Source organism: Bactrocera dorsalis, chromosome 1, assembly GCF_023373825.1.
Source record: "Bactrocera dorsalis isolate Fly_Bdor chromosome 1, ASM2337382v1, whole genome shotgun sequence".
In the NCBI taxonomy this organism is placed as follows: Eukaryota; Metazoa; Arthropoda; class Insecta; order Diptera; family Tephritidae; genus Bactrocera; species Bactrocera dorsalis.
Window position 1 is genome coordinate 51629927 of NC_064303.1, and position 23266 is coordinate 51653192.

At 38.2% G+C, this 23266-nt stretch overlaps 2 protein-coding genes and 1 pseudogene across 5 annotated transcripts in view; all 3 read right to left on the reverse strand.

The window, feature by feature from the left end:
• Positions 1–23266, reverse strand: part of LOC125775357 (uncharacterized) — a 322796-nt gene that overhangs the window by 186014 nt on the left and 113516 nt on the right. The window lies entirely within an intron of this gene.
• The window catches only part of LOC125775396 (uncharacterized), a 151365-nt gene that overhangs the window by 96548 nt on the left and 31551 nt on the right, over positions 1–23266 (reverse strand). For 2 of the 3 annotated variants that reach the window (XM_049445942.1, XM_049445943.1), the window contains exons 2-3: positions 10323–10687; positions 3251–10240 (exon numbers count right to left, since the gene is read on the reverse strand). In XM_049445942.1, the coding sequence (XP_049301899.1) occupies positions 8847–9947 (1101 nt within the window). In that variant the 5' untranslated portion in view covers positions 9948–10240; positions 10323–10687 and the 3' untranslated portion in view covers positions 3251–8846. Of the gene's footprint in view, positions 1–3250; positions 10241–10322; positions 10688–23266 lie in introns of those variants that run through there. The other variant, XR_007421175.1, reaches the window with a different exon arrangement.
• LOC125775627 (uncharacterized) lies at positions 10694–22328 on the reverse strand (annotated as a pseudogene).

Consider the following 23266-nt stretch of genomic DNA (forward strand, 5'->3'; position numbering starts at 1 on the left):
TTGTTCCTTTGGTGGTCGTACCCCATTTTCTTTGGCTATTATCAGCTTTGCAAGATCAGGGTCCTCCAGCTGATTGATTCTGATGCGGTGAGGAGTCCAATCATCTTCAGGTTCTATATTCAGTAATCGCACGTCGATTATACCTTCTTTTCCTTCTGATTTGGAGCAATGTTTAAATTCCAGTGGACAAGGGCGATGTGATAATGCATCCGCATTTTTGTGGTGAATCCTCTTTCGGTGTTCTGTTGGTTGTTTCCATTTTGATGGGTTTACTTTTATCTTGCAATTTCGGGCAAAGTGACCCGCTTTTCTACAGTTGAAACATCTGCCTGTTGTATTTACTCGCTGTGCAGCAATTGTCTTCAGAGTCTTCAATATTTCTTCCATCAGCGCCGGTTGTTCCATTTCAACCCTTTGTACTTTGGGTGCTGGTTTACTTAGTAGGGAAGCTGTTTCCTGTGTGAGGGCGTGCGAAACCGTTTCAGCAAACGTTCTTTTTGGCATTGCATATGTGGCGCGTTTGGTGTCCACATCACGAATTCCATTTATGAAACATTGAATTTTTACCCTCTCAATGTAATCCACAGGTGCATCTGCATTTGCCAAATGAGCCAGTCGTTCTATTTCAGTTGCGAACTCTTGCAATGACTCGTTCATCTTCTGACCCCTATTTTGCAGTTCGATCTGGTATATTTGTTTCCGGTGCTCACTACCATAACGTCTTTCTATCGCACTCATTAATGCCTCATAGTTGTCCCGTTCACAGTCTGGAATAGTCTGAAGGATTTCTGCCGCAGGTCCTTTCAATGATACAAATAAGGACGCCACTTTGTCCGCTGCATTCCAGTTATTGGCCGTTGCTGTCTTTTCAAACTGAAGTTTGAAAATTTGAAATGGAATACTTCCATCGAATGTGGGTGCCTTCAATCTTTGATTATTTGTTGATGGTGCAGGGCCATGCAGTTGCAGTTCTCGCACACGATTACTTAATTGAAGAACTTCTGCTTTTAAATTTTCTTCGTCATTTTTTAAAGTGCTTAATTCGTCTTCAAATTTTGAAAGTTTCTCTTGCACTTGTTTTTGTAGTTGTGTAGTATTTTCCGTAATCTGTTGTACCAAACGATGTTGTTGTGTAAGGCGAGACTCTAACTGTGATGTATTTTCAGCTATTTGCTGTGCCAGACGATTTTCGGTTTGCACTGCATTGTCTGCTATTTGTGATGTATTTTGTGCTATTTGCTGTGCCAGACGATTTTCTGTTTGCACTGCATTCTCTGCCATTTGCTTAATAGCCACTAACAGCATGTTCATGTCCACATTTGATGATGTTCGTTGTTCTTCTACTTTTTCTTCTACCTTCGTAGAAGTTTCTGGCCCAACAAATTCGAACTCGTCCACATTAATTCCATCCGCTTCCATTGCTTCACGTAATCGTGCCTGCAGATCCGCCTTTTGCCCGCTTATCGGCAAATTACGCTCCTCCAGTTCCTTTTTTAATTGCTGAATTCTCAATTCTCCGAATTTAACCATCTTGAATTTGGATTATTTGACAATCCCACTTCTGACACCAATTGTTACGAATTTACTCTTGCTAGTTTACTTTGTTAGGTTCGTATCTCTGGATTGACAAATAAAATCAACACTGTTTAATTTAATTCAACAACTCTTTATTTCACAACTCGTCTACACTATAGCAGTTTACTCTTAGCACTGATTGATTACGTTGGCGCTGCCACGGCTTATATAGCCACGCACTTCTCGCTGATGCCGACGTGTCCTTCTAGAATATCGCGTCTGGAAATTACCAGAACATACGGCTATACGGCGCCAGACGCAAGCAGACAGTCGCGGCGCCAGACTCAGCAATTGTGTACCTAGACAAGCAGACAGTGCGGCGCCAGATGTCTATTGTTTCGACGAGCAGACAGCCGTGGCGCCAGATGTCTACAACAAGACAAATGCTATTCCATATACCTACAGCTATTGCTCATAATCAGGGATGCATATAGCAATACAAATAAAACTTAATACTACTTTTTGTAACAATATATTACAATAATAATATATGTAAATCACACCTCTTATCATTTAAAACTTTCATACGCATCTATTCTGCAGATATGTATGCAAGTACAAATCAATTTCAAATCAAGATATTATCATTTATCAGTAATATAAAAAAGCGCGCGCTTCTCTATATTTATGTACGTACACACATGTATGTATACACAACCAACATACAAATATGTGTACACATGTCGTCTAATATAGCATCAGCAGCGTCACCAGTCAATATGGCAGCCAACCAGTGGTACTCCAATATAACGAATGATATAATGTTGGGACCGTTCGTTAAACTGAAATATTCGTTATATCGGAAACGAAAACTAAATTAATATTGGTACATATATGTTTAAAAATAACTATTTGTTCATGAATTCATAAGAATTGGTTGAAATAAATACATATACAATGGAAAATGCATACAATAAAATTCATAAAAGTTGAATTTTATAACAAAAATATGAGCATTATTCAACTGAAAAGAAATTTGTTATGCTCATTTGCTTTTGTGAGCGAGAAATTTTGAGATCCTGTGCCTTTTGATGTAAGCTTTTCAATAAAAATATTTTTTCCTGTTCCACGTTGTTTTCTTCAGACCATTTGATACACTTCTCAAAGCAGTCGATGGCATCAGGATGCTTTATTGGCGGCACAGCTACAACTGCAGTGGTATCACCTTCCTCCTCTTCCGAAATTTCTATAGCTAGTTCATTTTCAGCACTCGGGTTCTCTTCTACAAGTACATTGTCTACACTGTTCCATGCCTCCAAATCATCTGTGTTGAAGTTTGATATTCGCCTTTCTTTAACGATTGTCGTCTCAATGTGCCAGCATGTGTACCTTTAACACTTCTTATCACTTTCCGGCAATTTTTTAAAATTGTGCAAACACTCGATTTTGGAATACCATATTTCAAAGAGATTTCTTTCAGGGGTTTCCCCTTTTTATTTTCGTCAATTATTTTTAATTTGTCACCCAAGCAAAGCCGTTTCCGATTTGAAGGCATTTTCAAATAATTTATGCGATATCCTCACTTTACCACTTTGAACTCACAACTGATATTTCGCGCAATGAAGCGTGCATAAAAAAATAAATAGAATTCTTTAAAAAAATAGCTCAATAATAACAAGAACTAACGGGTATTTAACTGCCTGCATTGTTTTTTGTTGTAATACAACCAAAACCAAATACAAACGCCATACATTCGTAATATCGAGTTCATCCAATTTCCAGCTTTCGTTATATAGAGTCATCAATGTATTGAAAAACAGCGTTCGTTATATTGAACATTCGTTATATCGGCGTTCGTTATACTGGAGCACCACTGTAGTCGATGCCCAAATTTGTAGAAAAACCCACAACAACAATATTTTCATTCATGAACGCAAGCGCACTTTCAACAGGCAAACTCGCTTTATTCATAAAAGTAGACACCATTACATCTCCCCGAGCATGCCTTTGCCCACAAGCGTCTTTTCGCGACGATGGCAAAAGCTAAAAATCTTAAATTGAACAACTTTCTGATGCTTCTTCACAGAAAGACGTGAGAAAAGTGGCAACAACGCAGTTGTCGATTTATAATATTTGTCCATTCTAAAATATTTTTCCGTGACTCGCTTTTGTAGGCAAAGCTGTTACAGCGGCAAGGGAAGCGATGACAATCGGCGGCCACTCGTTTATTTTTTTCGGCACAGCTTGGAGTTTCTATCATCACCCAAGTGCTGAACACAATGAGTGCGACAGACTGCAAACGACATCTGTCAAATATTAGAATACACACGTTCTTAGGGACACAGTTATTGAGGCAGCTTCACAACAAAATAACTGTGTCCATAATAACGTGTGTATTTTAATATTTGACATAACAGTCTGTCGCGCTCAATGTGTTCAGCACTTGACTCTTTGACAAAGCGTCAGTTTCGGCTATTGGTAGACCGTGACAACGGAGATGCGAAAGATGCGTGTGACACTTGCTATTATGAATGTACATATGTACATACATATGTATGTGGCTCGCATTTGCTTTCGTAAACATACAAATGTGCCAAAGAAATAATATACATACATATGTATTTGTCATAGCAATTCGATTGGTAGAAATATGGAAATGATAACGAAATAATGCGAATATGCATATTTCATGAAGGTCATCGATTTTCTTTGAAGAAATGAAGATCATTTTGCACATCTTCACTTTGTAATAGTCGAAAGAAATATTAATTTATTTAAAAATTAAAAATAAAAATAAAGAGAAATAAAATTAAAATAATTTTTCCTAATTTTTCCCGATTTTATTTTTTATAATATGCCAACTCAACCAAAAAGCGCATACATATGTATATTGTAAATACAATTGGCGCCATTTCCCCGATGTAACATACATATATTACCTACAATTAGAAAAAATCTAACTACTTGCATATTTTATATGTACATATACCGCATATTTCATCGTTAAATTTGGCGCAATTCCTCCATGAAAACATACATACAGCAAATACTCAGTCAAAAAGAGCATGCATATGTCTATTGTAAATACATTTTCATCGCTTTCACTTCATTGGCTGTCTCTTATTTGTATATAAGCACCACTTTTCTCATTTATCACTGAAAATGCTCAATTCTGCTACTTTCGACGCTCCTGTTAAATATTGGTGAAACCGCTTATAGAAAATAGTTCCCCTGATTTTGAGGTGAAATCCACTAATAGAAAAGAGTTCCCCTCCAAAAGATGAAATATCGTAAGTTTGGCAACGCGGTGGACCTTCTCTATATTATACGTTCTCTGTTATAAGCGTCGTGGCAGAATTATTACTAGATTGCCTAAGCAAGTCATTTTGACTGCTTCGGAATTTCAATTAAAACATTAGTGATTTAAATAATGGCATAGCTTTTAATAATTTTGTGACTTTTTCTACAAAATATAAATGGATTAATCATCATTGTTTTTACCACCTCTTTCACTTTCACAGTCATTTTGACTGCTTTCAGGCAATAGAGGTGTATGCTAAGCTGCCGTCTTTCTAGTGCCAAGTTCAGAGTATAATAATTGGCAGTGAAAACTAACTGAAAATATAACTATTTGAATTGATTATTAATCTAAAGAATTTTTCACCGTACCAATTTTTTGCATCATCCGACACTTTTCAGAAAAATAGTTGGCAATAACGAGAAACTTCATTTTGACAGATGAAAATGTAAACAAACCAAAATTACAGATTTTTTAGATGAGTTTTGAGTTAAAATTAAGACAAATATGAACCCTTGTTTACAGTTTTTTGTATTCTAGACCTCAAAAGAATAAAATAAATATATTTGTATAGTATACTAGCTGACCCGGCAAACGTTGTTTTGCCATGTATATTACATATTTCTAGGAAACATTTTTTTAGTTCAATAAAAATAACTATCTACTACTAAATGTACGGGGATGTATGTATAGGGTGATTTTTTAAGAGCTTGATAACTTTTTTTTAAAAAAAACGCATAAAATTTGCAAAATCTCATCGGTTCTTTATTTGAAACGTTAGATTGGTTCATGACATTTACTTTTTGAAGATAATTTCATTTAAATGTTGACCGCGGCTGCGTCTTAGGTGGTCCATTCGGAAAGTCCAATTTTGGGCAACTTTTTCGAGCATTTCGGCCGGAATAGCCCGAATTTCTTCGGAAATGTTGTCTTCCAAAGCTGGAATAGTTGCTGGCTTATTTCTGTAGACTTTAGACTTGACGTAGCCCCACAAAAAATAGTCTAAAGGCGTTAAATCGCATGATCTTGGTGGCCAACTTACGGGTCCATTTCTTGAGATGAATTGTTGTCCGAAGTTTTCCCTCAAAATGGCCATAGAATCGCGAGCTGTGTGGCATGTAGCGCCATCTTGTTGAAACCACATGTCAACCAAGTTCAGTTCTTCCATTTTTGGCAACAAAAAGTTTGTTAGCATCGAACGATAGCGATCGCCATTCACCGTAACGTTGCGTCCAACAGCATCTTTGAAAAAATACGGTCCAATGATTCCACCAGCGTACAAACCACACCAAACAGTGCATTTTTCGGGATGCATGGGCAGTTCTTGAACGGCTTCTGGTTGCTCTTCACCCCAAATGCGGCAATTTTGCTTATTTACGTAGCCATTCAACCAGAAATGAGCCTCATCGCTGAACAAAATTTGTCGATAAAAAAGCGGATTTTCTGCCAACTTTTCTAGGGCCCATTCACTGAAAATTCGACGTTGTGGCAGATCGTTCGGCTTCAGTTCTTGCACGAGCTGTATTTTATACGGTTTTACACCAAGATCTTTGCGTAAAATCTTCCATGTGGTCGAATAACACAAACCCAATTGCTGCGAACGGCGACGAATCGACATTTCACGGTCTTCAGCCACACTCTCAGAAACAGACGCAATATTCTCTTCTGTACGCACTGTACGCATTCGTGTGGTTGGTTTAATGTCCAATAAAGTAAACTGAGTGCGAAACTTGGTCACAATCGCATTAATTGTTTGCTCACTTGGTCGATTATGTAGACCATAAATCGGACGTAAAGCGCGAAACACATTTCGAACCGAACACTGATTTTGGTAATAAAATTCAATGATTTGCAAGCGTTGCTCGTTAGTAAGTCTATTCATGATGAAATGTCAAAGCATACTGATCATCTTTCTCTTTGACACCATGTCTGAAATCCCACGTGATCTGTCAAATACTAATGCATGAAAATCCTAACCTCAAAAAATCACCCGTTACTTATAATCGAAAGCATTAAGCATGAAAGTATGCTTTATTTAAGTTAATAAATTAATCCTTATTAAAGTAACGAATATATTTTAAATTACAATTTTTGATAGCTTTCTAAATATCAAAAATAATTATTTATATTATGCTATCAATTATGGCAATTGAAAAAAAATATTAATCTCTCAGTGCAATAGAGTGTACAATATTCTTGGTTAGTCCGTCTTTAGCCAACACAAACAAACTGGAGGGTTTTCCCACGCGAGAACATGCCACATATAGTTGTCCGTGGGAAAAGCTTGGTGTTTCCAAATCCAAGCCACATATAGACAATGTCTGGCCTTGTGACTTATTGATCGTCATAGCGAATGCCAATGGGGAATTGAGTGCGTTTGAATTCAATTGGCACATCTGTAGTAATCATAGGGATTCGTGGCAGCAACACATTTTCGCCTTGAAACTTGCCATGCAAGCTGATGGCTTCAATGACGTTTTTCATTAATTTTTTAATGACTAACCGTGTGCCATTACACAGCCGTGGTGGGTTTAAATTGCGAAGCAGAATAATCGGATATCTAACCTTCAATTGTAAATGATGTGGTGGCATGCCTGGCAAATCCAATGAATTTAAAAACTCAATTGGATAATTCACAATCTCGTTAGTATCGCAAACTGCATCGATAGATTTGTATGACACCAAGTCCCCAGGCAACAACTGTTGAATCTTTAAATTTAACCCATTGACGTCCACATTTCTAGCTGCCAAAATCGCTCTTTTGCCAGCCACTTACGATTTGCATATTGTGGTGTACGTCGGGAAATATGTGATCGATGAGAGTATTTTGCGAGTCGATGATTGTGCAGAAGTCCGTCTGTAATTTAATGCATCCAGTATTTTCATGTACATCAACTTACCCATCACCAATATCTAACAGTTGTTTAGAGAAATTTTCGGCGGATGGATCCTGAAGCATTTGAACGCGCATGTTCACCGTCAGTTGTACTTTTTCAACATTACGCCATAGTCGCGATGATTTTAAGCAAGCATTAATTTCATCAGCGTACGTTGAACGTGGAATAACGGGAAGTGTTTGTCTAAAATCGCCAGAAAGGAGTAACAAAGTGCTGCCAAATAGTTTATCATTGTTTTTTATATCCTTTAATGTCCTATCTAATGCCTCAAGCGAATGTTTGTGTGCCATAGTGCATTCATCCCAAATAATAATTTTACATTGTTTCAGCACAATGGCCATAGACGATTATTTTTTTATGTTGCACACTGCATCTGGATTATTTTGAATGTTCAACTGCAGCTTAAATGCTGAATGAGCTGTTCTACCTCCATCTAAGCAATGCCAGAAGATGCAACGGCCAATGCGATGGTTTGCCAGTTCCACCTGGTGCATCCAAAAAAAAAGAATCCTCCTTGTTCTGACGAAACAGCCAGCATGATGCGGTCGTAAATAATTTTTTGTTCATCATTTAGTAGTGGAACATTGCTACTAACAATGCCTGCCATTTCTACAGTATCGTACTGTAGTTCACGATTGATACCTGTGTTGAGTAAATCAGATGCGCTTCGATTCGGTGAGCTCATACCGAAATGACTGATTGGCAAATTCGCAATAGCAATGCAAAGATCCTCGTAGCAATCAATGCTTCATTGTACATTGCATCACTGAATGATATCGTTAGATCATTGCACCTTGTACGATGTCGATACAATATATCATCAGTCATTGAATCTTTGTGATTATCCAAAAACATTTGTGCTCGGGCCGGGAAACATGTAGTCAGTACTATAGCAAATAGTAGACGAATTTGTGATTCTGTGCAGTTTAATGTTGCTTCAGCAAGCGTACTGTCCCAATGATTGTCATCTTCTAGCAAACCTAGAGCAAGGCATGCATCTTTATACGTAGGATACTGTTGTCCATCTACCGGTGACATTAACCAACAATAGTCGCAAGTAAAAGCACTCAGTCTGCTTTGGATTGACTGTATATACACGACCCAAAGTATTTGATTTAAATAAACCGGGGTGCGCATCAACCTTGCTTGCGGGGTATCCATTTTCTTTTTTGAGCCCATGTAAAATACCGTGGAACTTCAGAGTAGAGAAGTGTTTGTGCGAAGGCACCAAAAGCATCCGCACGATTGCACAGTTCAAAAAATTCGGTCAGCGTAGTTTTTGGTGGATTTATAGCACGATCAAGCTCTGTATTGTTCGTGAAATATACGCGCTGGCCGTTTTCAAGGTGGGCAGCTAAATGGATAACTGCTGGATCCCGTTCATGAATTGGGAAACCGAAAATACGCCAGACACCTTCATTGGAACTGACATACCGGCCAATTTTGTAATTCGTAATTTCATCATTTTGGTTCAACGGAGGAGAATGTACATCAGTATTTTCAATTTTAAATACAGCTATATCACTCCTTTTATTCACATATTTGCAAATATATTTGATACTCTTCACCGAACTGCATGACTCAACATTAATATGAGCATTGAATGTTTTGCTCAGCAGAGGTGAATATGGTACCACCCAACGATTGTCAATGTCGATGTCTGCGTTGCTGATAGTTTTAATGAAAGATTGTCCGCCATTTTCGGTACTTCTTCGACGATATATTGGATATCCGTCAACATGTGTGACTGTATCGTTAGTAAAATCTTTAGGAAAACGCTTTGTACATTTTCCGTCTACCATGCAAGGTGATGAACGATTCAGATTTCCGCACGGACCTTGAATCATGTTTGCAGTAACAATATCAAGCAGTAATTGATCAGTAGACGGATCTGGAATCTCTGCAGAAATCAAACTGTCGATGTTTTCAGCACGTATTTTGTCGACCAACCAAACTAAAATGTGAGCATGAGGTAATCCACGCTTTTGCCACTCAAATGAATACATCCAACAACGAGTGGAGCCAAATACATGCAGTTTTGTAATAAAGTTGATTAAAGACTTTAATTTTTGTTTAAACACACGTGCTGTAATATCATGACGATGTATTGCATTTTGTCCTGGTAATAGCAACGGTGTAATTTCCTGCCATTTTGGATTACATGTAAAAGTGATAAAAAGATACGGTCGTCCATATTCCCGCACGAAAGTCATGGCATCCTGAATGTATTCTTGCATGTGACGTGGACTACCTACGTACGATGATGGTAAGATAACAGAGTTACCGATTTCGGCAGTGTCAGCATTGTTCGCAATAGCATCTCATAAGTGAATATATTCTTCCGTACGCAGCTTCTGATGATTATATCGCAAGTATCGTAGTCGTTCACTTTCTATCTTCACATACATGTTGACTATAAATTGTTGGCAAAGCTCACGACATCGTAAAATGATGTTGTCTCGACCGCGTCTAATCATCAAATGATATGAATAAAAATCCTTGAAGCTAACATTCTTATTTGTTTCGACTCCTGTAATAATATGTATTTAAATTAATTGAAGATTTATTCTTTAATAACCAAACAATTATGTTCTTAATAATAAAAGAATTACCTGTTACGGGATCTCGTTGTTTAATATTTACGCAATATCCGTTTTGTCCTTTCCAGAAAATTAGTGGATATTGGAGAGCGTCATATGAACGATGGGTATCACTGATGAACTGAAGATCATTATTTCCTATTCGAATCACAATTTGTCGCGTAGATGTACGGTCGCCAACCATGATTCCAGCAACGTCGTGAACAACGGGTGCGTTGAATCTATGTGTGATTTGAATAACTTTAATAATTCATTGTGCTCATTTAACATAGCGTCCAGCTCGCTGACGATACGCCTGGCAAAAGCTGAATTGAGATTATGGTAGTCGCAACGTGCATCCACGCGATTGGCGAGTGCACGTTCGGAGTTCTCGCCATCTATGAAGTAGATTTGTAAAAATTTATTAGATTCGTTTAGCATTGGCAGCAATGAGTCCACTTTGCGATATACTTGGCCTTTGATTTTGAACGTGGAATTAAATTGTTGACCGTTTGCAGCAATATTTAATTATTAGTTATTTATTAACTATTTCTGTTGCACCAAACGATGTCATTTGGAAACATGAATTAAATGTTCGAATTGACTTCAGGAACAGGCTAGAATCTGGATCTGTACCGATAAGTAAACCGTGCAATGGTTCAGGTGGTGTTTCAATTTCAGTTAGTTGTACTTTTCCTGATGAGCAACACATCCCAACTGGCACATTTTTAACCAACGGTGTGGTTCGGGGTCTTCCTGGGGGTTTTAAAGTCTTCGTGAACCTTAGAGCTAACGCCGCAATAGTTGTGAAAAATCCACAACTACGCAATCGTAGTGGGTATATGTGTGGCTATATAAAGGGAGTTCGGTAGGATGATTGTCGCTAGTTAATATTGTAAATATAGCGAGCCCCTAGAGCCCTACCTGGGTTACATGGATAAGCTACTACTACTTGCGAGTAGTAGCCCATTTACCCTAGGGTTGGATGCGAATGCCTCGTCCTCGATGTGGCTTAGTAAGGTATACCGGCATGCGTATGGATACCAAAGCCACAGTCGAGGCGAGGCATTAAGCGAATGGGTGGTGGCGTATAGCCTCCACATTTTGAATGAGCCGAGCGTATGGTATACGTTCGATGGGCCTGGGGCGTGAGCGACATTGGCGTGACGCTTATGAATGAGGCAGCAAGTAGGGCTTTCAGTGTTAGATGGGAGGTTAAGAGAGGGTGAGGATTGAGTGATCATAATTTGATTCAAATCGGTAGTTAGTATACCGCTTAGAGAGTTTGAGGAATTGGCGGTTGACGAGCAAATTGCTCGTCTATATGAGGTAGTATGGGGGTTAAATGATAGGGTACTTAGGAGGTGTGAAAGCTAAAAGACTAGTAAAATTAAATGGTGGACGCATGAGTTAACCTTGAAGAGGAATTCTGATAAGCTGTCCCAGCTTAGGTATGAATTTAGTTGTGCGGATTGGGAGTATTAGGAGATGTTAGTGAAAAGTAAAGGAGAAGATTGGAGGAGTTTTGTGAGAGAGAACAGGAACGATCCTTGGGGTCAGGGCTATAGGATCCGCCGGAGTCGTAGGAGGAAGGATGTCACCTCTCTTCGCGTCGGTGACACTCTGTTATCGTCTTGGAGAGAGTGTGCGGGGGTTCTGTTATAGGCAGTTTGGGTTCAGGAAAGGACGCAGTATAGAGGATGCGTGGTTTTATGTTCAGAATGTCGTTAGGGAGAATGTCAACACGTATGCCCTTGGCATATTTGTTGATTTCAAGGGGCATTTGACTACCTAAGCTGGGATCGAGTGGTGCAACGGCTGGAGGAACTTGGCTGCCCGTAAATTACTCTTTGGCGGAGTTATTTTTTGGACAGAAAGGCCTCTCTAGGTCTTCTTATGGTCGAAGTCGCTCGCGGTCCGAGCTAGATATATCGCGGGAGAATATCTCTTACAGATCGTAAAAACTTAGGGTGCAGGTGTAGGGGTGGATATATCGAGGGAAAAACGGTGACGATGCTGCTTAACGGCCGCGTTACGTACGAGTACATTCGGGACGTCGGCTTCGTTGAGGATAACCCAGACTTCAGATTTTGTCTGAGTCTGGGGTTTCTGCTTACGGGACATGGGCCTCTGAATGCATTTTTGGCGAACGCAATTAGCTGAAAATTAGGGTTAGTTTTTGTATGATTGGTGCGAGTATGTGATGTATGTATGGGGTCCAACCCCTGGCCACCAGTCCAGAGCCGTATGGAAACTCAACTGGTAGTAGTTTCGGCTACGCAGTCTGACCGGAGACTTAATTCTGGTACCACGGAGAGCAGGAGCCCTTGGAGGTAACTCCAACTTGCTCATGGGCACTGGCCCCTCGGGAAGTATCGTGGTGGTTGTGGTTAAAACCCAAATGCGGGAAGAACTGGCCTTGTCAGTTGAATGTGGAGTTGCATTGCAACCGGGTGCCGGACCCAAAGCACGGCAGAGGTTTTAGATGGGCCTCGAACCCGACCAAGGTGGTTAGTGTGTCCATTCCACACTGCCAATTGGTACTGAAAATGCTTAGCATTCTCAGGGCGCTGATCAACGCATTGATTTAATCCGCTGTGCTCTTGAGCGCCGTAGAGTAAGGCTGTCGTCAGCAGGTACTCACGTTAAACACACCGGAGGTTGTCAACGGTGACGTTAGAGCCAAGTCGCGTCTGCGACGGCTGTTTGTTTGATGACAGAAGATATTTCGTCTTGCCCTCCTTGACTGTCAGACCCATTTGCTTTGCTTCCATGTACAGTCTGTAGAAAGCCCGATAGAACCTCATACGCGATGTTGAGGAGGCTTATATCCATTATTTTCGTATGCTCCTGGCATCGGCCACTAGATCCATAGTTTCTAGTGGTTCTACAAAGGTATGCTCCGGTCTTGAAACCTTCTGTTAGCCGCCGCATTTTTTCGTACACACTTGTGTCAAAAAATAATAAAATCATACCAGTACTTTCCCTAGCTCTAATACACAAACCATATACAAGGTGCTTTCCGAAGTAAACAGGACTTAAAAAAAAACAGAACAAATGGTTTTTTCAGCAAAATCAATTTATTTTATTCAAAATAGTCTCCTTCTGCTTCATTACAGCATTTTGCACGGTCCAAAAGCATATCGAACGAGTGTTTTAGCACGTTGGCCGGTACGGCCGCCAGTATGCCGGTGCAAGGCTTTTGAGTGGCCACTAAGTCTGCATAACGCTTTCCTTTCATGGGCAAATTTTTTTCGTTGTCAATCAATTTGTGCGGAACAAACCGTGCACATGTTTGGAGATGTTTAGTTCAATTTCCATGAATTTCAATGATGGTTTCGGCTGATTTTTGATGAATTCACGCACAGTTTCGATGGAATTTCCGGTGATCACGGATCTTGATTGGTCCACATGTTGTTCGTAATTGACGTCCTCACGAGCACTGTGAAAACTCTGAAAGCACTTGTGCACTCTGCTACGGGATAGGCAACCATCGCCATAAACTTTTTTCAATTGAAACGTTTCGGTAAAAGTTTTACCAATTTTAAAACAAAATTTAATGTTGGCTCTTGGGAAAAAGCGCTAGATTCAAAACATCCTGTTTACTTTGGAAAGCACCTTGTATGTATGTATACAAATTTCTGAACTTCTAGATAGTTGTATACCATAAATATCAGCAATATTTGATTTATCTTAGTGGATTTCAGAGACAGCTCGAGTGCTTATGTATAAAATATATAAAAATAATGTCAAGATGGGTAAGGAAGGGCTGGGTTCGATTCTTACCGAACATTTTATATTCTTACAACTTGAAAGAATCAAAGCCAGGGAAATACTTTAAGGTGTAAAACTAATCATATAGAGTAAAGTCAGGTGTATGTTCGAAAATCCTGACATTAGTTACATATGAACGGGCTAGGTCAAGTTTTCGCTCAAATTTATCTACTTTAGGTACAAAGTTATACTGTTATATGTTTTCGGTTAATGGCAATTGGTGGGTGTGGCAGTACGCCCATCTACGAACTCGAACTTTATTTAGTACTAAGGAACCTGAGTATCACGTTCGATCAGGATATCTTAATCTTTATTCAAGTTACAGCTTGCTCGGACGGACGGACAGACAGATAGTCAACCGGATTTTAATTTTTCTCATCATCCTGATCATTTATACATATATGTATATATAATAATAATATCTATTTTTTCTCCTAAGAAATTTATTTAGTCAGGACATATGTAAATGAAAAAATTAATTTAAGTGAGTTATAGAAAAGAAACTAAAAAAAATTATTGTTTGAAGTCTTTTTTACTTTCAAGTCTGAACAATTTCGCACGGCTCTCTAATGTCGTCGCCATAACAGCCTCTACATTTTCCGGTATAACCCGTTTGGAAACGCTAGCTAGCAATTGAACATGTCGTTCCGTTCCTTGTATGTGTGATGGAATTTTTGGATCATTAAACGGTGGACCATCTTGATTTAAATATTCTTTCAAAGTATCGTACGGAATGCTTCGCGTGAATGGTGGTTCAAATACGATATTTATATCATTCGAATTGATCATTTCCGTATAACTTGTGCAATTAAAGTTTATATCTGGTTTTTTATAACTCTAAGTTCCATTGGCTCGTCAACATCGGTTCGATAGCGTAGAATTTTCTTGATGGCACAGTCGCGCTTTTCTTTCCTATCTTCAAACAACATTGATAACAAGATATTTTCCGAATGCGCATAATATCAAATATCTTTAATTACATGATTGATAATTTTGCGTAAACGAGGTTCTAGAAATCGTGACCAACCAATGAACTTGAAAAATAATGCACTGCCGTACACGACAGAGCTGTAATACTTGATATTGTAGTACATTGGCACATAACATTTAATTATAAATTCAACCAGAATTCTTAAATTTGCATCTGGATTTTCCGTTGTCACATATAATCGCAATAATCTAGCGGCCTTGGTGAGCCACCGAGAATGTATAATTTTCCCTGGTTTGATGTTAGCCAGATCCACCGGAACCACGCCGCTAAAAATTGCATGGGCCATGTCGTATAAGTACTTCGAATCGGTGGAAAATTCTTTTTTTTCTGGAGCAGGGGGCATATTTTGCAACTCAATTTTCTGGAAGCAGTCCACCACCTAAAAATATATAATAATAAAATAATTAAAAATGGTTGACAATTATAATAAATGAGTGATAGCAATAAGAAGAAGATAGCAATAACTTACCGGACGAGTTTCACAAGTTTCGATTTGACGGCTCAGTTTTCCGGTTGCCGATCTTGGTTCAGTGCTGGTTGATTTATCCAAAGCTTCAAACAAAACCGAAACGGAAGTTCGTTGAAGTGTAGAAGGCAAACAAACCAATGCAATGGTCTTTTTAACAGCAATTCGAATCGTCGTATAATTCCACCGTGTGGGCCAGTGTTTGTTGGCTCACCGTCAGTGCATATTCCAATTAATGTATCCAGTGATATATTTTTATCGTTGAAAAAACCATTTCATTTGGTTGTTTTGTATTCAGCGGTTTCATGTTCCAGTCTTACGTAACCAATCAATTCAGAATTGGGTTCTCTCAAAATAACAAGATGAGGTTCTTTTACCATCCTAGTATGATACTTCTCATCAATTTTATCTATCGTTAAAGTATCATCTTTTTCTTTTTTGCGAAGCACTTCTTGTCTGCATTTCTCTTTTTTTTTGCGAACTTTCGATTTATCCATGATGAGAGGTTCCCATGCTTATCTTTAATTTTAAAATCTTGCAAAAGAGCGGTTTCCAATGCTGATGCCTCTGTCAGGCACACCAAATCTGTCACATACCGAGGCAAAGTTAAAACAATCGTATCTCTCTGTGTATTGTGAACTTGTGCTTCTATCCATATCTTCTTGAACCGGTGGCGGTGCGTATGTTGAATCATCGGGATCTTGGTATGTTGGCATTGATGACATAGACGTTGCTCCTTGCTCTTCAGTTTCCATCATAAATGCATTCATTGTTAGTCTACTCTGATTATGTTGATCGTGCATGAACTCTTTGAGGCGTTCGGGAACCCAGCCGCATGCACATGGAGCTGCCTTCAAATCGCATTTACATGTTCCAATGTAAACAATTGTTTTCAGAGATTTTACATACTCTGTAAATTGTTGGGTGTTGTTTCTTCTCTTGATTTGCTCTTGATACTTGTCAAGCAATTTATTCAATTTATTACATACATTTTTTTCAGCATTATTTCCATACCAAGTTTTTCCCAAATTCCAATCAACTTATCTGGTACTTGAATAGTGAATGATTTATGGGAAAACGTTTTTGTTCTGTTTTAGCACGTTCGCGTATGTAAAAATAATATCTCAAGATATCCAGATGGGTTGGTAAATTAAGATCAGTCAAATCAGTAGACACACCAAAAACAGTAACATCATGCTTGGGTATATGACTCATTGGGTTTTCGATAGTTGTTGATGTAGTTGCTTCATCTTGCGGTGTAGAGGATGGTGGATTCATTGTAAACTTTTTGATTTGGAATGGTCACTTCACTTATTATTTTTTTTTGAAATACCATAGTGGTTATTGCTTTAGTTCTCCTCACTTTCAGAGGTAATAAGAATGAAATGGTAATTTCAGTTCTATTTCAAAATTTGCCCCTACCCAAAAGTTCGACCCAAATTGGGGGACATCAGAATTCGTTTCAGAGGTATGGTTCCTTCGGCAAAGTTTCTTATTTTGATCCCTAGAATATGATTTTCATAGAGCAATGGGCCGTTTTTTTAGCACAAATCGACCGGCCTAATATGTATATATATATATAAAACTATATCTATCTCACTTAGTCTTAGGTGATACGTACAACCGTTAAAGAATTTTCTAAAACAGAATTTGGTATAATACTGAATCCTGGGTAATGCTAAATAGCCTGCGGCCTTTCAACTCCTGGACTCAAATTTAGCTTTTGAATTAGATTATGAGTAGAATTAGCTCTTTAGTATTTTGGCAGAACACTGGGCTGGTGGTTGGATTATTCTATTACCTCAGTATGATAGAATGACTCCCATCAGAAATGATTGGCGGAATAATGTCGCAACTGCTTCCGCCCCATTATGACTGAACTGGTATCTGAGCGGCATGCTAACACACTCGAGTGCGCCTATAAAATGAGCGAGGGCGAAATTGACAGAGCAATACCGGACGTGACTACTACAAAGGTCGCATGAAGTTTAGCCTCCCCCGGTAAAAGACCACGAACTGGAGCTGTAGTACTCTTTACCGAAATTACTTAACTTTCTAGATGGCACCTTGGAATTCACAAGTTTATCAGATGTAACAATGAATCAATCTCTCAGATTGGAGGTCGTGAACAAAGCGGATCTTCCACTATGCCCTACGGAATAAAAACCATCGCATAGAATAAAATCATCGATCCATCGAAAGTACCACTTTTACCGAAAAAATGTTTTTTAAACTATTAAAAAAATGTTTATTTACATATGTTTAAAGTTTTGATATAATAACTTTAGATCAAAACATATTTTAGGACTAGGATATACAAGATTCCGGAGACATACTTATGCTTCACATACATCCGGCTGCAACAGTGAAGTATTTAAAGCTCATCCTAGATAGGAAATTTTCTTGGAGGTCTAATATCGGAAAGGGAGCAAAGAAGGCATCGATTGCCTGGTACTGTACAGCTCTGTGAAGTCGTTGTGTGGTGGAGGACCATAGACACACTTGCAAGGAAGCTTTAGGGCCTTCAACGTACGACGCTGATCAGCAAGTGCGGTGCTTTCATAAAGGCAGTGCATTTGGAAATATTCAGGTGTAAAATCGAATTTCTAATGTACACACATTTAGCAGTCGATATCAAGTTGCGTGAAAATATTAACTTTACATATTCAAGCTAATTAGCCTTTTTGATGTTATTGGAGTTGCCATAAAGCTATAACGGCAGTGCATTTGGAAAAACTCCACAATCTTATATTTAGGTATAAAATGTATTTTCTGATGTATACACATTAAACAATCGATATCAAGTTGCTTGAAACACCTTTCGGCGAAGCTGCTATCAGACTAAAATACTCTGGGTTTCTAAATGAACACATATCTGAGCATTGGGAAATTCTCACATGCTTTGACTTTATACCGGATCTTTTGGATTATGGAGTCATCAAACCAAACTCGGAAGCTGTTGGTGAAGAGGGGCGGAGAACTTCTTTACGTATGGATCAAAGCTTGGAAGGATGGTTGGTTGAACGCTATATTGAAGGAACTCTCTATCAACTTCAGTTTAAGACTTCCTGACTGTTCAGCAGAGGTTGCTGTCATTCAAGTAGCGTCTACTGCTCCGGAGTACAGCCTTGTTCAGAGAAGTGACTACCCGTTCTGATAGCAGTGTGGTGATATTAGCATTGCACTCACTAACCGTGCGTTCAAGGTTAGTTAAGAAATGCTTAATCTCATTATCAATGGCATCGAGTCACTTCGTGATAAGACGGGTATGGGTTCCAAGCCACAGCGGAATCGCAGGCAACTGTAAAACTGATGAACTGGCAAGGAAGGGTACCCTAGCTCTACCATCAGCAGAAACACGCCGGTGCTTTTCTCTCCTCCCAAGTTTAATTTTCCCTGAAGCCTTTGACAAAGGTCGACCGCCTTCCTTTATGGGAAGTCGTATATCTCCACTGCTACTGAACGGCACTGGTGTACGGCTGATTTTTTTTATCGAAAATAGTGGGCAATGTGCGAATTCGGAAAGAATATTTTTTTGGTTACATAAAGCTCTCGCGCCGACTAAAACACGATACGTAAAACGACGTCCAAATCGTACGTATACCAATATTAAAGAATAGATATGTTAAAATTTCCGCATAAACTACCGTCGTTCCGTTTAAGGGCACGCGGAATATCAGGGGATTACACATCACAAACAATGTTAACCTGAACGGAGGGTAGACAATATTATCGGACACATGTGATTTATAATTATTTCGGTTCTATTTATCACCTTTTAAATAAAAAGGGCATTCATTTTTTTATTCTTGCAACCAGTTGCTACAGAGTGTTATGCCCGGTTTCACAGTCCATACTTAAGTTGTGCCTAAATAAAATCTTAGCTAAGCATTATTGCAAACTGAGCAGTCGTTTGCGTTTCACAGTCAATGCTTAATTTCTATAAAATTTTATTATGATATATGGCAACGTTGTGGGCAACATATGTTTTACAAATGTCATTCATAAAAATATGTTTGAAATATTTAAATAAAACAGACAATACATAAATTTGCGAGGCAAATTATATCAAAAATGGATGAAAACAACAAAAGAATCCCAAATTTCATCACTAGCGAGTCGGAGCACCCATTGGAACTGAAGGAAAAGTATAAGCTGTTATTGAGTGCAAGCGAACGGACACTTGCCCTACGCTACGAAAGATGTCGCTGAAAATTCAAAGCAAATTCAAAACAAAAATCAGCTGTTATTTAAGCATTACTTAACACTCCAATTTTCAGTGCTTAAGCATAACCTAAGTATGAACTGTAAAACACTATTTTCCTGTTTTATCTTAAGCACAACATAAGTATGGACTGTGAAACCGGGCATTAGAGTTTTGTTCAAGTAATGATTGTACGTATCACCTAAAACTAATCGAGATAGACGTGGACGTGGTCTGGCAACTTAATGTTTTTAATGTGCATATCTACTAAACCACTAAAGCTACAACAACGAAATTCGCCCAGCACGAATACTACAAAAACTCCTATCAATAGTATGAAAACGAATGATATTGGATGAAAACCCCGCTTATTTCCCATATAGCATTACTGTTCAAAACTACTAAAAGCGCGATAATCAATAACTAAATGCGTCAGAAACGTACAATCTTGCCTCCGGGATGGTATGACAAGACTTTATAGGCCGGGGAAAAAATTGGACAATGGGCGTGACACCGCCCACTTTGCGGTGAAATCCCATATCTCGGGACCCAACCTACCGATTTCGACAAAAGTTGAAAGTGGCACATTCCTACATTCTTATGTCACGCTGTGAAAATACTGAAATCTTACAATAACCACGTCTATTTTCCACTACACAAATCAACAAGCAATTAATATAATCAGATTAAACTTTGCGCGAATAATGCCTCTATGTCGGTATTCTGCGTGAGACGATTGTCTCATGTCTCTAATAGTGACTATAGTAATTTAGTGATTCTGTTAGTCAGGAGTCTCATTTTGGTATTCTGGCAGTTACAGTATAGTAGTATACTGTAAAGTAGTATACTCTATTTGCCAGAATACCAAAATGAGACTCCTGACTAACAGAATCACTAAATTACTATAGTCACTATTAGAGACATGAGACAATTTTGGTATTCTGGCAGTTACAGTATAGTAGTAAATCCTTTTCCTGCAGTAGTAATTCTGTGTATCCAAAATGGATGGAATCGGGTCTATACTTCACCGACCCCATATACCTAATATAAAGATTTTTGAACTTCCTACTGACTTTATGCTAGATATATCGGCCAATAGTTGAGTTATCTCAATGAAAATTGCAGAACGTATATCACTCATAGCAGTATATCATCGTGTCTAAAATATATAAAATTTGGCGAAAACTTGACCTAGCCCCCTTATAATCATTAAGCGGCTGATTTTGTATAACGAATACGTATAATGATTTTGATTTTTCTAACAAATCTTATGCCAAATATGTATGTATGTAGGTAAGTGTGTAAGTTATATATGGTGTATGTATGTCTACAAAACTGCTTAGATTCCGTAAGGTATTTCTCTGACTTTGATTCCTGCAAGTTGCAAGAGTATAAAATGTTCGGCTGCACCAGAACATAGTCCTTTCTTATTTGGTTTTCATTGCTTTTGGGAAGTTTTCCAAGCAATAAAACATCTTAAAAGATTCGATTTTAAGGATTCGTAAATAATTAGTTTAAAGTAAAAATAGGTAGTCCATTTTATTTTAACAGAATTAAGTTAGGAAATATTCTGGTAAAGCGCCAAATACACGACACGAACATTTGCGCGAACATTCCCGTTATGTCATGTTTCTGCGAACTTTTCTGTCGTGTATGGTGGTGTTTGCCAGTTCGCGCGAATGTTCGCCAAAAATCAAAACATTTTAATTTTTGGCGAACATTTGCGCAAACTGTTCGTGCGTGTATGGCGAAATAGCTCATAATCGTAGTAATTTCTGAACGGAACAGACGTGCGCGGAAAAGTAAAATGGATAATAAAAAATTTCTAAGTGAATTTATTGAAATTTATAAATCTTTGCCATCATTGTGGCAAGTAAAAAACAAAGATTATTGTAACGGAATTAAAAAAAATAATGATTATGCGACTTTAATCGAAAAATTAAAAGAAGTAGATCCTGATGCCACAAAGGATACAGTCATAAAAAAAAAATAATTAATAATAATAATTAATAAATAAATAATTTCTACGCTTAATTGCCACAGCGAGCAGTATTGCTGCAGCACAATTGTTGTCCGTATTCATCGCTGTCTGAAAGAGAACTAATGTTCGGCCAAAAGTTCGTATGGTGTATGGCCAAAGCTGCGAACAAGATTGCGGAATGTTCGCGCAAATGTTCGTGTCGTGTATTTGGCGCTTAATAAACAAGCAGTATTTATTTGTTTGTAATTGTTGATTAATGTACCCGGTTATTTGTTTAACCCTTGTGTTGCCACCCAAAAAAAATCACACTGTCTGCCGCCCCGGGTACCCGTACGCAAATTCGTGCGTATAAGTGCATTATACGTAAAAATAATTGAGTGCATTCTATCAGGATCTATTTATTGACATCTGAGAAAGGTATTTCTACTTGAATGTACCATATAAATTATGTACAGACACCTTCATAGTCCTAAATCAAGAATAAAACGCGCGCTGCTCTAACGTAAATTTCTCGTTTTTGCGAAGGCCAGTTGCGTGGAATTCGAGTGGTGGGGAAACAGATCGCTCTCTGAATTGCTTTGTACCAGAATTCCGTGAAACGAATGTAAGCGGTATAGCTAAGTTTCCGTCGTTGACTCACTAGAGTCACTCCAGTCAGTGTGGGTAGTTCGTTAGCGTGTGTGCATTACTTATCGATATTCGTACTTATTTATTAATTGCAATACTATTGAAAAAAGTTTGTGAAGTGATAAGTAAAGATAATTGTATTTTATTTATATACCTAGATAAATAAAACGATGGAGGAGTTACCGAAAGCACAGTTTTTGAGGTAATAGCAAAGTTAATGCAAAAAATATGAGTAAAATAAACATAAAATATGAATAAAATAAAATAAAAAGAAAAACAAAGCTGTAATTCTTATTAGTACGATGCACTATGATTATGAAATGTCTGATGCAGCTTACAAAAAACAAGAAATGAGTTTGTTTTATAATCAAACAAAAGCTGGCGTTGACACCATGGACCAAATGTGTACGAGGTACTCCACCCAACAGCGAACGTGTAGATGGCCGTTGGCTTTCTTTTTCAACATCCTCGACATTGCAGGTGTGCCTGCTTATGTCATCTACTATGAGAATAACAGCATGCTTTGCAAGAAAACAAACAGACGAAGACTTTTCCTTCGACAATTGTGAGAAGAATGATCAAATCCGATGATCGAAGAACGTGTCCTGAATCAGCAAATAATGCGAAACCACTCTACCAAAATCCCAGTCGAAAGTTTCTTTGCGCAGCAGCCTATTCGCAAACGCCGAAAGACACTTGAGTGCGATAAGCCCGTATGCGGTCAGCTTTCGGTGAATATTTCTAAATGTTTACATTGCAATGAGTAATTTTTCATTTCTCTTAAATTTTTAATTAATTCTTAAAATTTAGTTATTCAAATTTCCTTGTTTAAATTATTACTTATATTTCACTGTGCACAAAGCAAAAAATTCATTAATTTTTTTGTAACTTCATGTCGCAAAATAAAATTATTATTATTATTATATACAGCAAT